The sequence below is a fragment of the Chaetodon trifascialis genome, chromosome 6 (assembly GCF_039877785.1).
Source record: "Chaetodon trifascialis isolate fChaTrf1 chromosome 6, fChaTrf1.hap1, whole genome shotgun sequence".
Classification (NCBI taxonomy): Eukaryota; Metazoa; Chordata; class Actinopteri; order Chaetodontiformes; family Chaetodontidae; genus Chaetodon; species Chaetodon trifascialis.
Window position 1 is genome coordinate 27,332,190 of NC_092061.1, and position 24,989 is coordinate 27,357,178.

The window sequence follows — 24,989 nt, forward strand, 5'->3', positions numbered from 1 at the left end:
AGTTCTATGCATTAGAAACAGAATTTAAAGATGTTGTAAATACCAGGAATAGCTTGAGAGAGCTGTCTGAAATGGACCCCCCTCTACAGACACTTCTACAGATGCACAGGAGAAGTTAGGGACTGAACCACAAATCTCTGATTAATGGTCCACCCGCTACTTGAAACTGTAGTTTGACTGATAATTCTGGTAAACAGCAGCCTCCATTGTTCTGACTGACTGACTGACTGACTGCTGCTGAATGTTGATGCTGTGGTTGGTTCTTGTGGGATGGGCCTACTGTGCGGTGTGGTGGTGAAAGCACTTTAGATATGAGTCATCTTTTGCATGAAACAAGTTAATTTGGCTGCTGTGACTTTCAACTGCTAACATTTTTCAGTCGGATTGTCCAGCTACCAAAGGTCAAATCAGATGAAAAAGAATCATTCAAGGAGCTCTTGTTTAGTGTAGTTAATTCACTTACAAGGAAAGATTAAATTTATTAGATAAGTGTTTTCTTGTCTCTGGATATTCACAGTGTGGAGTAAGATATTCATGGACAAAGCCCCCTGACTTTGGCAGACAGGGTAAACATAGTGCACTACACAGTAAACAGGTAGTAGACAACAACAGCATGGAGCTGTTACTATGAGATAAAAAGTTATTTTTCATGTCATGATCATTTTTGGAACGTACTGAGAAAGTAAGGTAATATCTAGGACTCCAATTAAACTTGTCATTCCAAGTGTGTCACATCTAGTTTAAATCCAGATGACGTTTAAGGCACTTTGGTTTACACTTGGACACTTCAGAAGGTCAGTTACAACAGTAACAGTTTAACTAGTGTAAACTATCAAACTACATCAACACATGGACCAATCATAATAATAGAGACAAAAATGTAATCTGTTCATGGACTCTCACTCTTGCTGCTCCCTCACAGATCATTCAGCAGGGAAACTGATCAGGGATCAGATAAGTGCTACATGAGCTCAATGTTTCTCAGTCACTGGAGTGGCTTGTCTCCTCATCTCAAACAACAGAGACAACAACGGATGATCCTTTCTTGTACAGCACTTTGAGCTGCAATTCCTGTATGAAAGGTGCTATACAAATAAGGTTTATTATTATCATTATTATCATTATATCTGACATCTTTTTGTGGTGACCTGCTGCCACTGTCACAGAGGACAGAGGACCCTGTGGAGGGTACCTGGAGTGCTTCCTGACAGAGCGACACTATTAGAGGCTGAGCTCTTTCAATATTTCTTTTCATGTAGAAACACGAGAAGCTGATTATGTTCAAGTCATTATGTTTGGTCCAAATTATGTGATTAAAACTGTCTATGTGCTGTGTATGCATACATTATTCATAATTTTATAATTGCATTTATGTGTGTGCCCAGCACATCTGTAATCATTGCTGTAGATATCTAATATGTGCTGTTCTCCTCAATATTATTTCCATCATCAGAGAAGGATATAAATTATTCTGAGACTACAGTTTTAATGTTTTAATTGATTGAGGTGTAGACAATCTGAAGCGTACTGTTGTGGCTTTTCTGGATAAGTTAAAAAATAAATAAAGCCAATATCAATACACCAATACTAGAGTTTCATTTCTATACTGCACATATCTTCGCAAAATCATTTCACACACTACTCGTTACTCTTTGTTTATATATCACCACTATACATACACACATTACCCTGCACTTAAGAGTCGATGCTTAACTGCATTTCATTGTGTCAGCACTTGCACAATGATGGTGAAGTTGAATCTAAATCTAAAATCTAAATATTATTGCAATTTATATCGTAGTGGAAATCCTGGTCCAGAAATTTGACGTTTTCTCAAAATCATTCAGCTCTTGCACCTTTTAAATTAAACTTAAACATACATTGAATGCTATCCTGCTGTATTTACATGACACATTATGTGTCATATATTTTATTCACACATCAGCAAACAGTTGGCATTTACAACAAGATAAAGTTGTACCAAGTTGCAAAATCAGTACCTGTAGACTCTTTCAGAGAACTCAATTTCACAGTTTTTTATATTTTTCCACTTGTTTGTTTGATTGCGATAGCTGTTCACTGAAACCGGTCACTCTTCCTCAAACCAGCAGCCAAAACCCGGACTGGACTTCCCCGTTTGACTGGACTGACTGGACGGACTGACTGACTAACTTCAGTAAGTGAACTAAGTACTTTTTTTTTTTTTCTTCCTTTCAGTTTGCTTGAAGGTTTTTTTTCTTTCTGCCCTGTTCCTGTTCAGAACTGACTGTTATAACTTGGAACTGAACTGAATTGAACTGAACTTTATTTCTTTATGAACTGAGTCGTTTTTTTTTTTTTGTGGAGCTGAAGGAAAACCCGGAGTGGAATTTTAAGTTGATTGCCTTGAGTTGTCTGTGGACTGGATCGGGATTTTGTGGGTGTCTTGTAAATATTGGTCATTGTGGTTCTTGCATTGTTTTGTGGGGTTTTTGGGGATCTTGTACAGCACTTACAATACATTTTCACTGGTTTTTTGCAACATATACTGTGTTGGGTTGTGTGTTTTGTGGTGTCTCATTCAATGTGCAGGGTGTAATATTCTATGTATGTACATCCTTTGTGCGGTTTGCTTTAAACCCATTTAAAGAAAAACCAAACTCACCAACTAAACTATACCTGACTTACTACTCTTAAATGCCAGGAGAGAGACCTGGCTGGCACCCCTCATAATAATAACAACCATAACTCAAAAAGAACAAGTCAAACTGTCACACCACCAGTCTACTTCATGACAAAGACAACTCGGCAGATACAGTAACAGGGGAAGGGGCTGGACGATCTATGATGAACTGCTGCCAGTGAATCCCTACACAGAGGTGCTGTGTCAGAAAGGAGGAATCATCTGTCATAATGTTGCTCTGCGCTAGAAGTGGCTGCAGAGAGCTGGGTGTATGAGTGCATTAGCTGGTGTCGGGGTGAGGCTGCCTCAGACCTTGGCTAACATAATGGAGAGCGCGCACACAGCAATAGAAAAGCCATTAGTAGCACTGTTCTGCCCCAACAAGTGCCCCACAAGGACAGCTATCAGTTCAACAGCAATACCACACCCATACTGCTGAGACACTGGAGATAGACCAGCAAATAACAGGTACTGATTCACACAAACACAACGAAGCAGACTTGAACTACGATTGATGATACATGACACTTTTAATAAACTATATCTTTAAATTTGATCTTTTTCATTTGACAGAATTACAGCATTGCGAGTAAACAGCCTTTCATCAACTCTACATCTTTAAGCATACAGGGAGAGAGGAGTTGTAGCAGAGCTGCGTGACAAGTGGCAGCGAGTAGTCTGCACTGTATCTTGTGTTGCTGTCCTCAAGTCGCCTTGTAAACATCCTGCTCCCCAGAGCTCCATCTGATCGCATCTGAAAGTCAGCCTACTGCCTACAGGTGAGTGACTGCTGTGTCACTGGGAGGTGGGAAACTCTAACCCTAACTAGCCCTGACAAGCTGAAAAGGCTGGTGACGCCAACAATGCCCTCTTCTTTGTTGAAAAGTGCATAACAGGATGGCGGGGGCATAGACTTAAAGACGGCCGAGATAACAGACCACACCTAGGCACAGGGACAGGTACTGTACTACAGTATGGAAGAGGTACTGAAGAAGATTACAACTGTAATCATCTGGAATCATCTCTATACTTTGGCTTAGAGGATTAATATGTTGCAGAAATGACAAACCAATAAAGGACAGCTTTACATTTTGTCTTCAGACAATACAGTTCAGAGTTATTGGCTACTGCAATCATTCCACCTGTTCAAACTGGCCATGCAGTAATGATCCCTTCCTACTGTCATTACACTGTAAGAAATGGGGAACAAAATCCACAGTCCTTGTTTCATGAAAACAAGACTCATTAGAAAACTCATTAGTGTTTCCAAGACAGCGTTTCATTGCTGGTAGTAACACAAGAAGGGAACTTTGTACTAAAAAGTCTTTGGAGGATAGCCAGTTTTGTTTTGAATGAATTTTTCATTGAACAATGTACATATGGGTTTGTGAGTATTGTATTAAGTCACTCTTAAATCCAAATCCCTCTTTTAATACTGCTGTTGTAAGTAAATTAACTCTTTCCGCAGGTCCCCACTGAGGGCATCGTTTGATGTGCAGGAAGTGATGCATTTCTATGGACTAAGGAAGAACTGATGAAAGTACAGAAGAAGAAATATGATGAGATGCTTTCGAAGCTTCCTATGTCATGCTAAACAATGATAGAAGACAGAAAATGAAATGACTTTCTTAATCTTCAATGTTGTTTTGTTTGCTAACTGGCTGTTACGGACTCAAAATTTTGAGTACTGAAAAACAACACTGGTGAATGTAATTCTTGCATTGATAAATATATAAAAAACACACAACAAAAAGAATTTGGAGAACTTTTTTCTTTAGGACACTGGCATTGCTAGCATTCAGATCTGCTGTATCTAGATATCTTACCTAAATAATGACATCTGATCACTGTCCTTTGTACATATACCTGCTGTTAATAAGCATTCTCCTTATTCACATCACATTAGGGGAGTGAGTCTGGCAGACTTCAAACATGGTGCATCCCTGATCAGATTATTTTGAAGATTTCCACCTGGCTGATATCAGACCGCCTCCATATATAGATCCAATAGCATTCAGATTACAGTGTGTTTACAGCTGAATTAAAGAGCACGGTCGTATTCTTTCTCAGTGTGTCTTAGTACAATCCTCACACGTCCATATGTACACTCGTTGCTGTAATTATTCTTCCTGTCGATACTGGCAGAATGACGACTGTGGATTTTGTGCCCCATATTTTACTGCACGGTGAAATTGCATAAGAGAGAGATTTTTCTCAGGGCTAGTGTGGAGAAAAAGAATGATTGAAATTCTTTCAGTGTGCATATGGGGCTGTGAGTGTTCTACAGGAAGCAGGAAAATCCAGTGTGATTTCTAGACCGCAACTACAGTGCAGCTGGAAATTATGTCCGAGCGCAAGTCAGCAGGGGCAGCAGCTCGGATGTTGGCAACATCATAACAATGTTTTATGGAGACACATTTACAGTTTTGACATCTCTCCTTTCATATGAGAGGAGCACAAGGCCTGCTTTGTGTCAGAACTATTCATCTCATCTGATTCTTTACAGTGTATGTGGGGCTTGTTAATGACCAAAGTTAGTTGTCGGTTATTTCGATTCAACACCAAATCTACTGTGCTCTTAGGATGCACTCTTTCATCTATAATGCTAAATCCTTACTATACTGTATGCCAGTTTCTAATGTAATCCAGAGGTTTTCTTCAGACACAGCATAAAAAGGGGAGAGGGCCTCTCAGAGTTTATGGCTAAGAGGTCTTGGGGGTCTCCTAATGACAAATTGACAGTCTAAGTTTTGCCCTCCATCCCCATTAGAGAGTCAGAGCTTTGGCAGAGACAGACGAGGGCCCATCTGACCATGATGGATGGCCACTCTGATGAAGAGGACACAGCTGGGTCCCCCAGTGGCAGGAAATGAGACAGCCGTCACTCCTCCCTTGAAAATTCAATCAGAGAAGCCACCAATCATATGCAGCCAAAACAGCAACCTCGGCCTGCACGGTCAAAGCACATTACCAGTCTGTCAGTGATCCAGAAGACATGAAGAGAGCTGTCTAATGATGGATGAAGGAACGGAACCCTTAACCCCCTAGCCCTGGACTAATTCTGGATTAACACTCCAGTTTAATGGGGATTATTCATCATGTGAATGAGGACAGTGGCCAATACTGACGGAGCAAAGGTCTTAAATCTTCATCGTGAAGATAATGGAAGGGGAGATGCTAATGGGAAGTATTAGGAAGTGAACCAGAATCAACATAACCAGTAGGACCATCAGCTCAATAAGCAAAGGGAAAATGAGGACCTGAAGCAGGTTAAGAAACACAAACTCCTCCTCTAACCCCAGGATTTATAGTCCATGTTTGTCCTGTCTACACGATTACTGTTAACTGTAACTGGAAGCCACTTCAGCTCTCGAACCATCTGTTGTCTTTTGTCTCACCAATGTCCAAGCTGTGTGTTTTTCTGTCTCACTCTGACTGTCTCTCTGTCCCTCTCCATCTCTAGTTTCTCCTCCTTGTCTTCTCTTTTCATTCAGCCTTGACCATCAGCCACCCAGGGACCTCTCTGTACCTCTCTCTCTCTCTCTCTCTCTCTCTCTCTCTGTCTGTCTGTCTCTCTCTCTCTGTCTGTCTGTCTCTCTCTCTCTCTCTCTCTCTGTCTCTCTCTCTCTTTCTCTCCTGGCTCATCATTCCAGATGTTTTGAATCTAAATCTTCATGTTCCAGGAGATCCTTCCTCTCCTTGGTTCTCTCTCTTTCTGTCTCCCGTTAAATGTTTTTTGGGGGGAGATTTCCTCATCTGAATCAGGGGTCTGCGGATACAGTGTGTCATATGCTGTACAGATTGTAAAGCTCCTTCAGGCAAATTAGTTATTTGTGATTTTGGGCTGTATAAATAAAATTGACTTGACTTGAGTTATGATTCACCATTTCATTGAAATGACTGGATTTCTGGCAACTGTAGGTCTGATTGATAAAAGAAACATAAAACTTTCTCATTATTTGTTATTTCCCATTTTCAGGAGTTTTCAGGGATGATATTATAGTCAGGGGAGGGGGCATCTATTGTCTTTAAGCAACAGAAATATTTGAATCAAATATCAGTTTCTGTGCGGCAGGTAGAAAGTACACTGACATCATTTCCATTTTCCCGAATATAGACACACACTATTCAATTATTTCTCCAAGTTCTGACATATTATCATCATAAACTGGACAGTTACAAAACAAAATAATCAGATCAAATCAAATGAATAAATAAATTTGGTTTATGTGCTTCATAAAGCAGCAACATTTTCGATGACATCACATTCACATTATGGTTCAAAGGAAAGGACGTGTAACTCCTCTCCAGTTCCTCATGTCTTATGTAAGGGGGTTTGTGTTTAATCTGCTTTCACTCTTGCTCTGACGGGTAAAAAAGAGTTAATGTGTCTCTGTGCTGCAATCATGTTCCTGTGTCCAATAACTGTTACAGTGGGGAAACAATTATTTGACATCTAAGAAGCATCAAAGCAGCATTCTCTATCCACCACGCCTTCTCTTGCTCTCAGCAACCAAACTACTATTGATCGCTTTCTACCTCCCTCCTCTTCTTCTCTGTGTTTCTGTTCCCCCTTTCAGTCTTACTAGAGACTCACACTGCCAAGTACACATTCTTTTCCCACTATAACTGTTTAATAATTTAACCTATTGCATAATTGTTTCCTTGGCATGACAGAATCCTAACTTTATGCAAATGGCAGAGAGCTGTGATTTGTTTCATGTTAGCAGTAAGGCTGCAGTGCTGTGGTCCTAATGGGAGCTGTGGCTGTGTGTGAGTCATCCTCTGCAGGCTCTTATGCTTGCCTCTAATCACCCCCCGAGGAAGGGTGGGAGGGGAAGGAGCAGTCAGGAGGAAAAGCACAGTGTCTCAGCTACGATGCACAGGACAGACTAGCCTGAACATCCTCACTGACATACTTTCACAGACTGCTTTTTAACTTGTTTGACTGGGGAGCACACTCATCGTTAACAGAAAAAATGACTGCAAAGTAAGAAATTTAACTAAATGCTACCATAACAGTTCTCCCTCCCTTGTGCTGGACGATGCCCCCTCACTAACTGTTAGTGTCCAAAGGCGCACTTTCACTACAGTTAGATGGCAAATTTAATGCACATGTGATAAAAATGTGTTTCGTGGCCATATGTAAGTTAAATCATAACATACACTTAGTTGTATTTTAAGAATTGCTGCTATTCTATGTTTATATGCTTAGAGAACACTCTTTTATCTTAGTTTTTATTCTATGTTTATGTGTATTGTTTAACCTGCTGCTGCAACAAAAGAATTTCCGAAATTGGGACTAATAAAGTTCAGTGTAAGTCTAAGTCTAATAACAGTTAGACTGACTCTTAATGATAATGTTCATGACCTGAATGGCTATGTTGAAGACTGAACTATCTACTCTAACGGTAAATAAAAAACATGATTTCATTGATCATTATTTAGTTAAAACATAAAAGTCTGACTGCCAGGTGGTCATCAACCAACTGTAGAAAACGTCAATTAAAAGGTACGTGGCTACATTTATATGCTGCTTTTATGTAAAGCGTTTTAGAATATGATCAGAAAAAGCATTTGGCACATTAATTAATTATTCTGTGCCACTTGCTGGTTGTGACATAGTCCCACTGTAAATAATTCAATACTGAAGCAAAGTATCATTACATAACCAGGAGAACAACTCTTGTCGTTAACTACATTAGTAGGTATACTGTAGACGGGTTGAACTCTTTGTCCATTTATTTTACTTACTGTTTCAGAGCTCTTTTATTCAGTGTGCTTTACAATTTGCCTCTCGTTCACCCGGTCACACACAGCCAGAGCTGCTTGTGTGAAGTGAAGGTTTGTGTGCTTATTTGTGTGAGGTGAATCGACGGTGCAACGCTATTCTACTTCATCGCTGTAGTCTACTGTGGCATCCGCCATATTGGTATAGCAAAGCCATGCTTCTTTAATCATGTTGAGGCAGGAGGTCTGTCCTCAGTTGAAATCAGTCAGTCACTTCATGTTATCTCGAAATGAGGATAATTTATTGTGATAAGAAACGAATGAAACACTGCCAAATGGAAATGAGAGGGAGAACGCATCAATAGACCACCGAGTGGAGAAAGGATTTCACTTGGCTTTCAACTTTCAATGAGGATCAGCAGCTCTTGTTGTGTTGCTGCTGCAGGGAGGCTCCAGAAGAGATTCAAGGAGACGACCCTTAAATAATGAGTCCCTCTATCAAGTGAAGTCTGCTCATCTGTAGCATCCTGCTGAAGAACAAAGAAACCTTTTGGATTCTAGTTTTTAGTTGTTTCACAGCTTCCCTTGTCTGTTTGTGTAAAACACTAATAAGAGAACACAGACATTTTACAGATTTATCTTGTATGATCAAAATGAATTTAATATAAAAAATACTGTATATATTGTGGTCTAAATTTGCTGTGAGTCATGCTGCATTTTAAGCATAATATATAGAGGTTTTGTATAGCAAGTTGTGTTATGTCCCTAAAATTTTGTGTATGGGCAAATAAATAAATGGATGAAGCTCTGTATGCAACATTAATGTCCTTTGCCGGTCACGTGCCTGTTCAAGTGGCTGTTTTTAGAAACAGTAACAGATGTTTTCTACTCATGCTACAATTTTGTCACCTGCGCTACAAAACTCTCAACCTCTGTAGCATCAGTGCAATGTGCAAAAAAAGTTAGCCCACATTCCTGGCAGCCATACAGAGATTGTGGAGGCAGGCTGGGCATATACCCTGTGTACAATACAGTGAGGTTACAATCTAGAGCCAACAGTTCAAAACACAGTAAACCCACCCACCTCTTACAACCATCCCCTTACAAATATGGTACTTAAGAACCAACAGATGCTGTCCTGTACATGGACTCACGTTGTAGAGGATGTCCACCCATCCCTCCATGGTGATGCACTGGAAAACGGTCAGAACAGCAAAGAGGATATTGTCAAAGTTGGTGATGCCAAAGCTGGGTCCAATCCAGTATTCCCTACAGGCGGTGCCGTTGGTGCACGTCCTCGCTGGAGCTTCCAGGCCACAGGGGAACTCTGCTGCCTGCTCGCCTACGGCCACAAACATACACAATGACACAAACACAGGAAGGCTGAGGATATATTATGTAAAAGTACCTCGTGCTAAGATAAAGAAAGACATGCATTTTATTCATTATACATGGGTTCAACCAAAATGTGACACAGGATGGCAACATTACACTGTACACTGGACCTCATTTCCTGTTTTCATCACAGTGAATTTCAATCAAATAAAATTCAGATTTCAATCAAAACTCCCAATCTTCACAACCAATATTGCATTTGAACTTGAACTACTGCTACATACTACAGGTGCAACATGAACACACTATTGTAGGCTTGAAGATCAAAATTAGTTAACTAAATCAAAGATCTGCACTATAACAGCTCTCCTTTTATGGTTCCCCACAGTGCTCTGTAGAGACAGAAGTGTCACTGTGGATATGTTGGACAGGAGGGTTTGGACAGAATTCATTCAGCCTCTCTTTTTCATCTAACAGCAGCACTCTAGATGTGTGATGCACCTGAGAAATGTCACTGAAAACCAAAGGCATCAAGCCAAAGTTAATTCTGCACAGTGTCAAGCAAAGGTCCGTTTGTTTGTTCAGGTTGGTCTGTGGTTAACATTGCACTTTAGGATAAGATTCATGTTCTGACTGGGCCTAATGTGGTTTTTGCTGTTTCAAGTAAATTTCATTCAAATCCATCCATCCATCCATCCATTATCTTCCGCTTATCCGGGGCCGGGTTGCGGGGGGAGCAGTCTGAGCAGGGACGCCCAGACTTCCCTCTCCCCGGACACTTCCTCCAACTCTTCCGGGGGGATCCCGAGGCGTTCCCAGGCCAGCCGAGTGACGTAGTCACCCCAGCGTGTCCTGGGTCTTCCCCGGGGCCTCCTCCCGGTGGGACATGCCTGGAACACCTCCCTAGGGAGGCGTCCAGGGGGCATCCGATAGAGATGCCCGAGCCACCTCAGCTGACTCCTCTCGATGCGGAGGAGCAGCGACTCTACTCTGAGCTCCTCCCGGGTGACAGAGCTCCTCACCCTATCTCTAAGGGAGCGCTCCGCCACCCTGCGGAGGAAACTCATTTCAGCCGCTTGTATCCGGGACCTCGTTCTTTCGGTCATGACCCAAAGTTCATGACCATAGGTGAGGGTAGGAACGTAGATTGACCGGTAAATCGAGAGCTTCGCCTTTCGGCTCAGCTCCTTCTTTACCACGACAGACCGATACAGCGACCGCATTACTGCAGCCGCTGCACCGATCCGCCTGTCAATCTCACGTTCCATCCTTCCCTCACTCGTGAACAGGATCCCAAGATACTTAAACTCCTCCACTTGAGGCAGGAACTCTCCTCCAACCTGAAGGGAGCAAGCCACCTTTTTCCGGTCGAGAACCATGGCCTCGGACTTGGAGGTGCTAACTCTCATCCCAGCTGCTTCACACTCGGCTGCGAACCGCCCCAGCGCATGCTGAAGGTCCTGGCTCGAGGAAGCCAACAAGACAACATCATCCGCGAAAAGCAGAGACGAAATCTGCCGGCCCCCGAACCGAACCCCCTCCGGCCCCTGGCTGCGCCTAGAAATCCTGTCCATAAAAATGATGAACAGAACCGGTGACATAGGGCAGCCCTGCCGGAGTCCAACATGCACTGGGAACAGGTCCGACTTACTGCCGGCAATGCGGACCAAGCTCCTGCTCCGGTTGTACAGGGACTGTACAGCCCTCAACAGAGGGCCTCCAACCCCATACTCCTGGAGCACCTCCCACAGAATGACGCGAGGGACACGGTCGAATGCCTTCTCCAAGTCCACGAAGCACATGTGGACTGTTTGGGCAAACTCCCATGAACCCTCAAGCACCCTGCGGAGGGTATAGAGCTGGTCCAGTGTTCCACGGCCAGGACGAAAACCGCATTGTTCCTCTTGAATCCGGGGTTCGACTATCGGCCGGATTCTCCTCTCCAGTACCCTGGAATAGACTTTACCAGGGAGGCTGAGGAGTGTGATCCCCCGATAGTTGGAACACACCCTCCGGTCCCCCTTTTTAAAAAGAGGGACCACCACCCCAGTCTGCCAGTCCAGAGGCACTGTCCCCGTCTGCCACGCGATGCTGCAGAGGCGTGTCAACCAAGACAGTCCTACAACATCCAGAGACTTGAGGTACTCAGGGCGGATCTCATCCACCCCCGGCGCTCTGCCACCGAGGAGCTTGCGAACTGCCTCAGTGACTTCAGCCCCGGTGATGAATGAATCGACCTCCAAGTCCCCAGTCTCTGCTTCCTCTACGGAAGACATGACAGAGGGATTGAGGAGATCCTCGAAGTATTCCTTCCACCGCCCGACAATATCCCCAGTCGAGGTCAACAGCTCCCCACCTCCACTGTAAACAGTGTTGACAGAAAGCTGCTTCCCCCTCCTGAGGCGCCGAACGGTTTGCCAGAATTTCCTCGAGGCCAACCGGTAGTCCTCCTCCATGGCCTCCCCGAACTCCTCCCAGACCCGAGTTTTTGCTTCTACAACCGCCCGAGCTGCCGCACGCTTGGTCTGCCGGTACCCATCAGCTGCCTCAGGAGTCCTATGAGCCAACCAGGCCCGATAGGACTCCTTCTTCAGCTTGACGGCATCCCTTACTTCCGGTGTCCACCACCGGGTTCGGGGGTTGCCGCCACGACAGGCACCGCCGACTTTACGGCCACAGCTATGGACGGCTGCATCAACAATGGAAGTGGAGAACATGGTCCATTCGGACTCAATGTCTCCAACCTCCCTCGGGATCTGGTTGAAGCTCTCCCGGAGGTGGGAGTTGAAAACTTCCCTGACAGCGGGTTCCGCCAGACGTTCCCAACAGACCCTCACGGTACGTTTGGGTCTGCCAAGTCTGTCCCGCTTCTTCCCCTGCCAGCGAATCCAACTCACCACCAGGTGGTGATCAGTTGACAGCTCAGCCCCTCTCTTTACCCGAGTGTCCAAGACATACCGCCGAAGGTCAGATGATACGACTACAAAGTCGATCATTGACCTCCGGCCTAGGGTGTCCTGGTGCCACGTGCACTGATGGACACCCTTATGCTCGAACATGGTGTTCGTTATGGACAAACTGTGACTAGCACAGAAATCCAATAACAGAACACCACTCGGGTTCAGATCGGGGAGGCCGTTCCTCCCAATCACTCCCCTCCAGGTGTCACTGTCGCTGCCCACGTGAGCATTGAAGTCTCCCAGCAGAACAATGGAGTCCCCGGTTGGAGCACTTTCCAGTACCCCTCCCAGGGACTCCAAGAAGGCCGGGTACTCTACGCTACTGTTCGGCCCGTAGGCCGAAACAATAGTGAGAGACCTATCCCCAACCCGAAGGCGCAGGGAAGCGACCCTCTCGCTCAGCGGGGAGAACTCCAACACATGGCGGCTGAGCTGGGGGGCTATAAGCAAGCCCACACCAGCTCGCCGCCTCTCACCGCGGGCAACTCCAGAGTAGAAGAGAGTCCAGCCTCTCTCAAGGAGTTGGGTTCCCGAGCCCAGACTGTGCGTGGAGGTGAGCCCGACTATCTCTAGCCGGTACCGCTCAACCTCCCGCACTAGCTCAGGCTCTTTCCCCCACAGTGAGGTGACATTCCATGTCCCCATAGCCAGAGTCGTTGTCCAGGATTTGGGTCGTCGGGGCCCCCGCCCACGACTGCTACCCATTCCACATAGCACCGGCCCCTTCTGATCCTTCCTGCGGGTGGTGGGCCTACGGGAAGGCGGGCCCACGTCGCTCCTTCGGGCTGTGCCCGGCCGGGTCCCGTGGGCAAAGACCCGGCCACCAGGCGCTCGCCTGCGAGCCCCAACCCCAGGCCTGGCTCCAGGGCGGGGCCCCGGTGACGCCAATCCGGGCGACGTACGCTTCCTTGCTTTAATTTCTTTCATAAGGGGCTTCTTGAACTGCTCTTAGTCTGACCCGTCACCTAGAACCTGTTTGCCTTGGGAGACCCTACCAGGGGCATTAAGCCCCGGACAACATAGCCTCTAGGATCATTCGGGTACTCAAACTCCTCCACCACGATAAGGTGGCAGTTCAAGGAGGAGCTCATTCAAATCAATATTTAAAATATCTGAAATAGAAATAACGTGTACAACATTCTAATGCACAATAAAAAATAACAAAAGCAATTCTGGGCCCTGCCAACCCTCCTTCTGTCCCTGATCCAGCTGACCTGGTTATATGTTGGCAGTAAATTGGCTAAATCTGACAAACCTCAGTAAGACACTGGGATGTTTTTGACAGCTGGAAGAAGCAAAGGAGCAGAAGCGGATCAGAATTTAAGTCACTACACACACCATTAGAAAAAGGTTTTATTGTCCCTGTGTAGTGTCCTTTGTCCTCTACCAACTTACTGTATGCTTAGGTTAACACCTTACCTGTGTCTATCCTGAAGCAGGTGCGATGGAACTTGCCCATGTAGAAGTCAAGGCCAATGATGGCGAACATGAGGATGGCGAAGAAGAGCAGGAGGCCGATCTGCAGCAGTGGTACCATGGCTTTCATAATGGACTTCAACACCACCTGAAGACCTGGAGCAGACAAGAGAAGCAAGCTTTTGAAAACACAAGAGACTATTTTTTATTTTTAATTTTGTGCCTTTACTGGAATGTGAGACTGTGAGGACAGTCAGGAAACATGGGGACAGTGAGAGAGAAGGATATGACACAAAGTCGAAGCCTAATTCACTTCAGCCATCTGCTGACAGAACCACAGGTAATTTGCTTGACACAAATTTGGTTCGCTAACCTGAAAATCAGACTAAATTGCTTTTTCACTGCACTTAATTCATTCAGTCTGACACTGTGTTCATGATAACAGATTTCTGTTTTTGAGTGGGGTTACCTCTGCCAAGGAGGTCATGTTAGGTTTGGTTTGTTTGTCTGTTTCTCTATCTGTCAGCAGGATAACAGAAAAACTACAGCCTGATTTTCATGAAATCTGGTGAAAGGATGTAGCATGAGCAGAACCCATGAAATGATGGAGAGGATGCAACTCACGGGGCAGATACATGAATTATTTTATACTTTGGTTAACAATGCGAGGTAAAGCAGTTGGCCTTGGCGGCTGCTCGGTCTCAGGCTCTTGTTTAACAAGCTAACCAAGGAGCACAGTGCACATGCACAACAAGGTAACAGGAGAGAGAGGGAGATCAAGCGGCACCCCTCCACCATCCTCAGAAGATGTCTAATCAAGTGCATTGAAAGCATGTGTGGGTCGACCGTGGGCGAGAAGTCTGTATAGACCTTTCTCCTTTAGAGGAATAGTTGATTGTTTTGAAAAATGTGCTCACTCTAAGAGTGTAATGAAAAGATCAATTCCAATCTCATGTCTGCGTGTTCAGTAAAGAGCCAGCATCAGGACACAGTTAGCCTAGCTTAGCATAAAGACGGGAAGCAGAGGGAAACAGCTAGTCTGGCTCTGTCGCCACCTACCAACACCTCCAAAGCTCACAAATTGAGAGGTTTTATTTCATATGTTTAGAAATTCAGCTTGATTATGATTATTTGGTTTTAATGGTTATGTAGTGGAAGTATTTCTTGACTAACAACTGTTCAACCATCCATCCAGTGTTTCTGCAGTGTGGTTTTGGCCTCTGAACAGACCCGAGGATCAGTCTTTTCAACCTCACTGCTTTGTTAAGCCTGGATGCTGTTTGACAGTCTAGAAATCACTCAAGCATATAACCCTGTTTTTACATTTCTTCATATGTGCAGCGTAAACAAATGTGATGCAATGTGTTAATTAGCAAGTTTCCAGTCTTGATGCTATGCTAGGCTAACTACATCCTGACTAACTCAGTTAGTGCTGTGTTATTGTCTGTGCCTGGAGTTACAATAATTGTGGTAAAAATATGTTAAAGCGCAAGGTTAACTTACTTGGAATGCCAGAGACCAGTTTGAGCGGCCGCAGCACTCTCACTGCCCTCAGAGTTCTTAGGTCAAAATCAGCCCCCACAGTGGCCAGGATCCTGCACACACAACAACAGCACACGCTCAACATTACAAGTACTTTTTTTCATCAGCGAACATTTGTCAAAAACACATCAGCAAGAAAACGTGCTACGTGTAGCATTTTAAACATCAGTTCACCTTGAAATAATGTATGAGGCTGCAAACACATGAGTCAATGGTAGTAACAGTCGCTGAACTGTGTGAACTGCAAGTCATATCATACCAGTGTTTGTCACAATAACAACAGCACAGTACAAACTGGTACTGTGAGCATGTATGACACTGATGAAATGCTGTAAATGCTTGTCTGCACAAGCTGTGTGCGCACTTCTATTTTAATTAACACAGCTATCTAAACAGGCTGTGTAATGGTATTTTTTTTATCTAAAGTCTTTTTCATTTTTATGTGCTTAACCTGTGTGTTCAGCTCTGACTACTGCCAAAACGTGGGTGACCTACACTCAATACTGTGCCTGAACATTTTCTGTGTAGACACTGTGTGTCCCTGAGTCCATGTACTAACATCCTTTCTACAATCATGTGTTCACAAAGTGGTGAATCTCTCTCCATCCTTGCTTGTGAACGACTGAGCCTTTCCAAGATGCTCCTTTTATACCCAATCATGATACTATCACCTGTTACCAATGGACCTGTTTACCTGTGGAATGTTCCAAACAGGTGTTTTTGGAGCATTCCACAACTTTCCCAGTCTGTAGTTGCTCTTGTCCCAACCTGTTTGAAACATGTTGCTGCATCAAATTGACCCCTTAATTCCACTGCTCTGTCTGCGACACTTGCGATGGAGCTGATCGTTGCCATTTCAGACAGTGTGTGTCCCACGCACTCTTCAGAAGTGCTCTCTGCTCTGCTCTGCTAGGAGAATACACTCCACGACTACTTTTGACAGATGACACGTCATTCCACGCACAGCAGATGGAGCCAGGTGGGAAGCCAGGTAAATTTTCAAAATAAAACCCCATGTGCAGACGTTACAACATCAACACACTTTTGGTCATGTGAGGATGAATGTATCTTTTGACAAAAAATAGCCACAAATCTTTGATCAATGCCAATCACAACTGGTACAGCACAAAAAAGTAGGAAATCCCAACAATAAAAAACAATGAAAACAGACAACAATAGAAACCATTTAGCCTATTCACTCATGGTAGAGGCAGTCAAGGAAAAATGACCAAATAAACACAATCTGAGCAGGTCCACAAGGCTCAGCAGGCAGAACTGCCACCTCTGGTGGGGTTTGCAGCCACATGGATGAATAGTTTCAAATAATTCCAAAAATCAATGAAGTTGATGCGGTAAAATTTGGACTGGAGTCTGTGAGCAGACTTCACTTAATAGAGGGACTCATTATTTAAGGGTCGTCTCCTTGAATCTCTTCTGGAGCCTCCCTGCAGCAGCAACACAACAAGAGCTGCTGATCCTCACTGAAAGTTGAAAGCCAAGTGAAATCCTTTCTCCACTCGGTGGTCTATTGATGCGTTCTAACTCTCATTTCCATTTGGCATTGTTTCATTCGTTTCTTATCACAATAAATTATCCTCATTTCGAGATAACATGAAGAAAGGTGACTCGCCTGATACTAAGTTAAGATAACTCATTTCAAAAAAAGAAAAAAAGACAAAAAAAGATCAATGTATTAGTAAGATGCTGAAAATGATATTTATCGATCATCATCAGTATTTTACAAATTACATGCCATTAGAGCTGCATTTGTTTTGATCTTCTCTCTTGTATTTAACATGCAGCCCAAAGTCATTGATTTTCTGTAAGATAAAGTTCATCAGAATGTTTAACTGTTATACTGTAATATTTCACTCTAAATGTCATCAAACACACAATAGTGAAGCCTGCTGGAAATGTACTTAAGATTTTAACTTGGTGATACAATGATGTCTTTTTTTCTTTAATGAAGTCACCATATAACTACTGTTGATTCACCTGAAACAAGCAAGTTGATGCGTCCACACTAACACGTTTTCATTTGAAAACAAAGCACTGTTTCAGACACACACACACACACACACACACACACACACACACACACACACGCACGCACGCACGCACGCACGCACGCACGCACGCACGCACGCACGCACGCACGCACACGCACACGTACACACACACACACACACTCATTTTTTTCAAAGCACAGACCATTTTGCTGTAGTACGTGCAACCTGCAGTTGCATTATGGGAAGTGTAGGATCCTGTGCTTTTGGATAGAAACAGGAGACTAAAAGTCATGATCAGATGATCTCAGACCCTGCTCTTTTGATTTTTATCTTTCATTCTTTCAATCTGTCTGATTTGTTTTCAACTTCATGAAAGTGCAAAACCACATCACTGGAGTGATCTTTTAATATTATTACTACTGTTATTACAATTCAAAGTATTATCACAGCTTCAGTGACAGCTGCTGCTAGTACGTTCCTGCCTGGACCACCACAAGTTTAACTCCACATCATTCTAACGCTCATAAGACAGGGTTCCTAAATACATTTAACAGAATTTAAACTTCTTCAGTAATCGAAAGATTAAAATACTGAAGAACTTTATCAGAAGAAAAAAGTCTGCCATTACAGAATATTAAAGCACACAACTGGATGTGAATACAGAGCTCTGAAAATTTGCTTTAACATGCTGCCGTGTGTTTCCATGTGGGATGGGTTATTACAGTCATATGACACAACAAGCAATTTCATGCATTCAGAGACTGCAGCGTTAATCCAGTCCTGCCAGGGCCTCATGGGTACAGCCAACTCTGTGCAGTGTGTGCATCAGTCAGGAGGCACATGTGGAATAACAGTCATGGTGTGTTGGTATGCAGAGTGCTGTACAGCAGTGAGGAGGGGCAGGCAGAGGAAGAACAGCACTTCTAAGTGTAAATGTTAATCATTCACAGCAGAAGTTCTTCATAAGCTTGTCATGACTCTTCCCGGCTGAGCAGCTACACAGCCAGAAATCTCTCTCTCTGTTTGTCCCAGGGGGGGTTTCTGCATACTCACGACAATGGTGCCCTAAATCCAGAATCACTCCTGCTTCATAGCATCTGCCTTCACTTCACTCTTTAATGTGATGACACATGAAGAGGAATGTGTGAAAGAAACCAAACTTGTACATTTACATTTATTCACTTGGCAGGCGCATTTGTCCAAAGTGGCTTAGAAATGACGTTCAAGCCACAGTAGGTCAAAGAGACAAAGGTCAAATTTCACCAACAGGAGTGCTGGTGAAATGAGAGACTGGAGAGAGAGAGAGAGAGAGAGAGAGAGAGAGAGAGAGAGAGAGAGAGAGAGACAGAAAACAAAAATCAAGGTATAAAAATGGCACATTATGTTTGTTGCTGATGACGAAGCAGCAGGAAGTAAGCAGTGACAGGGAGGCAGAGGAGAGCAGCAAACAGCAGAGCGAGTTCTTTCACAGGATAATTAAAATTATAAAATTAAAATAATGACCTGCTGGTCATTCGACAGGGACAGTCAGGGAATCACTGAGTTCAGTAGGATTCATTCTCTGGGGACCACGAATATTGGTAGGAAAGTCATGGCTGTCCATCAAATATTGGACATGTTTCAGTGTGGACTGAAGTGACCATTGATATTTCTAGAACAACTGCAGCTAATTGAATTGTTTGTGTTCTTTGTCCTACAGATGTTGCCAATGAGTGGAATCCAGGCAAAAGTTCTGTTTCTTCCAAAATATTTTTGGCAATGCAATTGACTACAATGTAAATATATTTTGTGAGAACCAAGCGAGCAAGTGTTGTGCCAACAAACAACCTGTAGCTTCTGCTAGGCCAAGATTAGAGGGAGAAGATGAAATATCTCATATAGTGAGAAAGTCTAATGAAATCAAAGGAAAAACAAAAAAGGAAAAGAAAAAATATGACCCAGAAATGATCTTCATAATACAGCAAACAATTCCAAAGCATGGTCAAGTTCAATTACAGAAAAAGCCTCTCTCTCATGTTGTGCAGCAGCAAGACAGACAGACTGAGCAGAGGGAGCAGCCTCTGCACATGCAATATAAATGCAGGTATAGGTTACAGTATCTGGCTGTGAGAAAAATAGATCACCTCTCATATCTGTAGAGCAAGTGCTCAGACTGTGTCTCTGGCTTCTCCAGCAGCCGTGTGTTCATCACCATTCAAAAAGGTCCTTCAGCCACTGATGTGCTCGACAGACACAATGTGAAGACAACAGTTTTGATCCGAAATGACAGAAAAGAAAGCCTCCTACTTAAGAAAAGACTGGCAGCACTTCCACTGAATTTTCTAAGTAGAAATACAAATACGCTTTTTATTTTCAATCATCTCACAAGTCATCCATTTCAGTATGTGGTACAAACTCAAGGTGAATTATGAATTATCAGTCATTTTTTAGGGCTGGTGTGCATGTTACAAATCAAGGACAACTTGCTAACAGTGGTATGTAAAAGTAAAGACAACACCACCGACTCTAGCATCTGACCAGTGTGGGCATTTGCAAGTGTGTTTTTATATACAAAGAGGTTTTCGGGTTGCAATGACAGAGAAACAAACAGCCACTTGTTTTTATTTTTCTGGAGTTTGCAATAGTATCTTGCAGCCTTCTTCCTTCTTTATATTTATGTATGTAGAGTTTGTCTTTTTTGTTGACTCAACTTTCTTTAATGGATATAACTCAACACTTTGATCAACTTAAGTACAAAAGATCTCTTTCAACATATTTCTTTAGTTAGAGCTCTGATGCAGCCTCCTCTCTGTCTGCTGTCTGGACTTTAGCTATTGCACTGATGTTGTGTGCCTCATGCACGTTCTCGTCGGCTGATCACTTTTTTGGATAGGCTAGAAAAACTGTGGCCTACAAGGATGATTTTTAACCTAATCTTTGCCTTAACCCACAGATTAAACCAACAGGAAGCCTCAAGCCTAACTGTCACTTCAAACAGGGATGAGGGTTTTTTTTTGAGTGAATGTCAAAAAGGATTAGCAAATTATCACATTATGTTTTATTTATGTTTCACACAGCGTCCCAACTTTTTCAGAATTGGGGCTGTACACAGATGAGGGGTCTGTACTCTGATATCAGTGTAGTATCTTGGATCAAAATGGGTGAAATACCAAATTTTGAGGGAGTCCCATCTATCAGCAGTCTCTGGTCTTGCTCAATGTCCTGCCCACAGTGCTATCTAATGGTTGCATGTCACGAGTAATAGCCTATCAACGCTGAAGGTTAGTGTGCCACAGAAGTGATGTGCTGGCTGGAGCCGCTCCGCTGAGCAAGCAGAGCTGTGCTTTGAAGCTAAGGCAGCAGACACAGCTGAAGCTGCAAAAACAGCCTCATGATCAACTGAATGTTGATTTGGAAATCAAATATCAATGTTTTACGAATGAAGCTTGGAAGTTTTAAACCACTCTGTACAGTCCTAAGGGCAAAATAATGACAATTATAATGACCTTACAATATTCATAACACCAGCACAGCTTATTTAGAGAGGAAGCAGGTAACACTGCTGGTTAACTGATGAAGATGAAGACAGAATGTACACCATAAAAAAGATGCGCCTTTATAACTTCAATAAAGTATCTATCAAAGCAGGAGCCCGGGGGAAGCCTTATAACACTTTATACTTGCACACATAAACTTAGACGACATGAAAGAAGTGTATGAGTCAAACAAATTATCTCCATTATCAATTAGTAAAAACTGTTTGTTTACAGTTCCTGAAGAGGGCTGTGTGGGGAATATCAGTCCTCTTCAGACTGAGATGACTCAGCGTCAGAGGGGAGAGGGTTACCATGTACACAGCCAAATGAAGTCTGTCACATGGAACTACAGTCACCTGGTTATATTAGATATAATAGATACATGAGAATAGTGAATGCTCCATTGTTTCTACCGTAAACACAACTGAATGTGAGGTGAGAGAGAGAGAGATGGTAAACACTGCTTAAGAGCAAACACAGCTATTTGCCAGCTGATAATGGATGAAGTTCTCCCAACTTGGCACCACAGCTTTGACCACACAGAGGCTGCCATTCAGTAGCTAATTGTACTGGTACCTGGAAAAAGCTAGTGTGGAAATGGACCTCAAGTGCAGATTTTTTCACAAACGTCTGCATTGAAAGTCATAGACTGAACTTTTCTGCTCAATCAGCTTCAAAGGTGGATGATCCGGTCTGAGCTGACCTTGCTGTATTCATCTAATCATACTGCTTACTGGTTTCTCAACTTAAAGCTACAACCTGCTCCATTTGGCCCAGTGTTAAGATGAGATAAGGCAGATAGCAGCAACATGTTGTAAGATATAGTTGGTGTATGTAGGTGTAGTAGACTGCTGCCAGCCTGCTGTCTATTAAAAATACAAGAAGGCCAGGTTTGGCAGGAAATCAGCTCCATCATGAAGCCAGTTAGGTTTACAGGACAAAACAAGAGTGCAAAGGAGATTTAACAGTGATGGTGGTTGGAGTGAAAGGCTGATGGAAAAACAACTTCCAATACACAACAGCACAGCATCAGTGAGGTGGGGGGGAGAAGGGGAGCTATGGGTTTGTTTTCATTTGAACTGCAATGGTTGATTGGTACCATCACCTAAAATCTAAGCAATAAAGTCTGTTGTAACCATGTGATCAAAGACTTAACACCTGAGCTGAGATAGCTTCAGTTTAACAATCATCTAAATGACAACTGAAAGGAATAGCTTGATAATTTTGTAAATATAATTATTTGCTTTCTGGCTGAGTGTTGTTGTGAGAAGACTGATAGCACTCTTATATCTATCTGCAAGCACACAGTTTGATTAGCTTAGCATAAAGACTGGAAACAGAGGGGAACATCTGTAAAATCAGCCCACTTGCATCTTTAAAGCTCACTAATGATCAAGTTACAGCTCTTTTGTTCAATCTGTACAAAAATCCAACCTGACCATGGGATCATTTGCACTGGCTCAGCTGTGTCTTTGAATAGCATCCTCTCTACTTTTTCTCTTGTGTGTTGATTTACAAAGCAGATTCATAAAGTTTAAGCATAAAGTTTGTTTATGTGTGAGACATGGTGAATTCCTGTATGGAATTATGTTTGTGCCTAAATTCAAGCAATACTGTCACACACAATACTTTAATTTGAGCAACGTTGAATTTATATAATCAGCTAAATGGAAAATCAGATTTTTGACTTGCTGTATGATCTCAAATCCAATTGCTGACAGGATCATTGATTATGATGGAAGCTAATATTTAATTGTAATGCCTCTAGCAAATTCAAATATTAATAATATTTAATATGAAAAAGACGTCATTTCACAGATAACTACATGCGGACAAATGGTTTATTGGAGAAGATAGAGAAGGCAGAGACACCAATTTCTGTAGAGTAGCTTGGACCAGATTGCAGCCCTGCTACAGTACGTGTTTTGTTTTGCAGAAAAAGAAGTTGGTTAAAATAACAAATGACAAAAACTTTTGCTAATCCACTGAACTAAATATCTAATAATTCATGACTTTACCAAACTGATACAAAAAAATTCACATAAAGCAGCTCTACTCAATAATTTAAAACATTACCCACAATGACTGGTAGAGCTACATCGCTTTTGTCTCATGCTGTATATCATCATTCTGCAGCCCCTTCTCCCAACTCATATTTTTCCAATCTGCCTTCCACCTGTACAGTGCAGTTTTTGAGCTCAGGGCTCTCCTGGGCTCTCCCTCTCCTCAGCCATGGACCAGGCAGCCACTGTACCGATCCATCATCCCTCTCAGACCAGAGAGAAGGAGGATCCCAACAACTCATCATCAACATTGACAACAGAAATCTGAGGTCACTACTCAGTGCAAGCTCTGCAATCACCGACAAATGTTAAAAGGGAGTGAGAGGTGGCAGACAGTGGAAGCCTGCATGCCTGACAATGTAACAGCAGAGAGAGAGAGAGAGAGAGAGAGAGAGAGAGAGAGAGGCTGCAAAGAAGTGACACAGGCACTCCTTTGTAATGTATTAACTTTAACTAAGTCAATGAATTTTGCAGTGCCTGGCTGTGTGCTTTTAACAGCCGTTCTCAGCACTCAAATGACACCCTGCTGCACAACTATTAATACTGAATGTACCAAGGAACTATACTAGCTAGGCTAAAACATTAGATATAAGTTTACCATTCATTCTTAAATAGAAGTTCTCCACAAAAGAGTCAATGGTACATGTGCATCTGTTGATAATCTGTATGACCTTATTATCGCATTAACAACCGAGCTAACAAGCTCTTTCCCTCTTCAGTAACTTTTTACTGAACTAAATGATGTAAATTCCTGAGAACGTTATTATAGCTTGGACAAAAAGGCACAGTACAGAACTGATGAGCATGTTAGCTTGCAGCTCATCAAATAACCCTGTGAATACTCCCCATGTGAGGATGCTGGGAAGAATTTGACTGAGCTACTTTCTGCTGTGAGCGGGCAGAGTGGTAAGTATGACATGACTGTCATACTGATGGAATCACTGCTGTGGAAGGGCACATCAATGTACACTGAATTTAACAAGACTGTTAAACATGGAGGAAGTGTTATGTTTGGCCCAACAGCAGAATAAAACAGAGGCAGATCAGAAGAATGACAAAAATATGATTAAAAAAATACTTCAAATAAAACAGGGAAGTATAAATAAAGTATGTGTTTTATATAAGCCTGTTTCAAAGACTTGGTTCTCTCTGCAGATGAGTTAAATAAAAGAACTTATGTTACACATGAGACAAGTATGCCCATGCTGACACATAAGTATAACAATTATTCTGAAAAGAAAATATTAAGGTGTAACAATGAGGTACACTGTTTTGGTCATTGTAGGCTTTGAAAATCTTGATATGTAAAGTAATTTGTAACTACACCTGTCAGATAAATGAATGAAAAATTAGGAAACTGTGCTTAAGTGTAGCACTGAAGTAAATGGACTTTCTTACTTTGCACCACTGATCAATTCAGATGATCAAATTGCAGATTGCATATTTACGATATTAGCAAAACATACAAGACATGGATTGCTATTGCTGTTGCTCCCAGAATTCTTTTCCAGTGTGAAATCCTCTCTGTGTTCACTCTTGGTGCAAAGTCGTAATAGGCTTTGGCTCTGACATCAGAGCTGAAAGCTTTGTTCTGCCATGATGAGCTGCTTCATCTCCAGCAGTGTCTATTACACGACTGCTAGTGAACGAGTGCATACTTCACACTCGATTAAAGATGGTTTTTATTGGGCCTTACCTGCTGAATGATTTGATACACACAACACTATAGCTCTGGAAGACAAGTGCTTAATATGCAG

General features: G+C 42.8%; 1 protein-coding gene across 1 annotated transcript in view; it reads right to left on the minus strand.

Annotated features, from left to right (window-relative positions):
• Positions 1 to 24,989, minus strand: part of cacna1ba (calcium channel, voltage-dependent, N type, alpha 1B subunit, a) — a 149,177-nt gene that overhangs the window by 88,417 nt on the left and 35,771 nt on the right. The window contains exons 4-6 of the mRNA XM_070963724.1: positions 15,607 to 15,698; positions 14,107 to 14,259; positions 9,547 to 9,734 (exon numbers count right to left, since the gene is read on the minus strand). Coding sequence (XP_070819825.1) covers positions 9,547 to 9,734; positions 14,107 to 14,259; positions 15,607 to 15,698 — 433 coding nt within the window. The remainder of the gene's footprint in view (positions 1 to 9,546; positions 9,735 to 14,106; positions 14,260 to 15,606; positions 15,699 to 24,989) is intronic.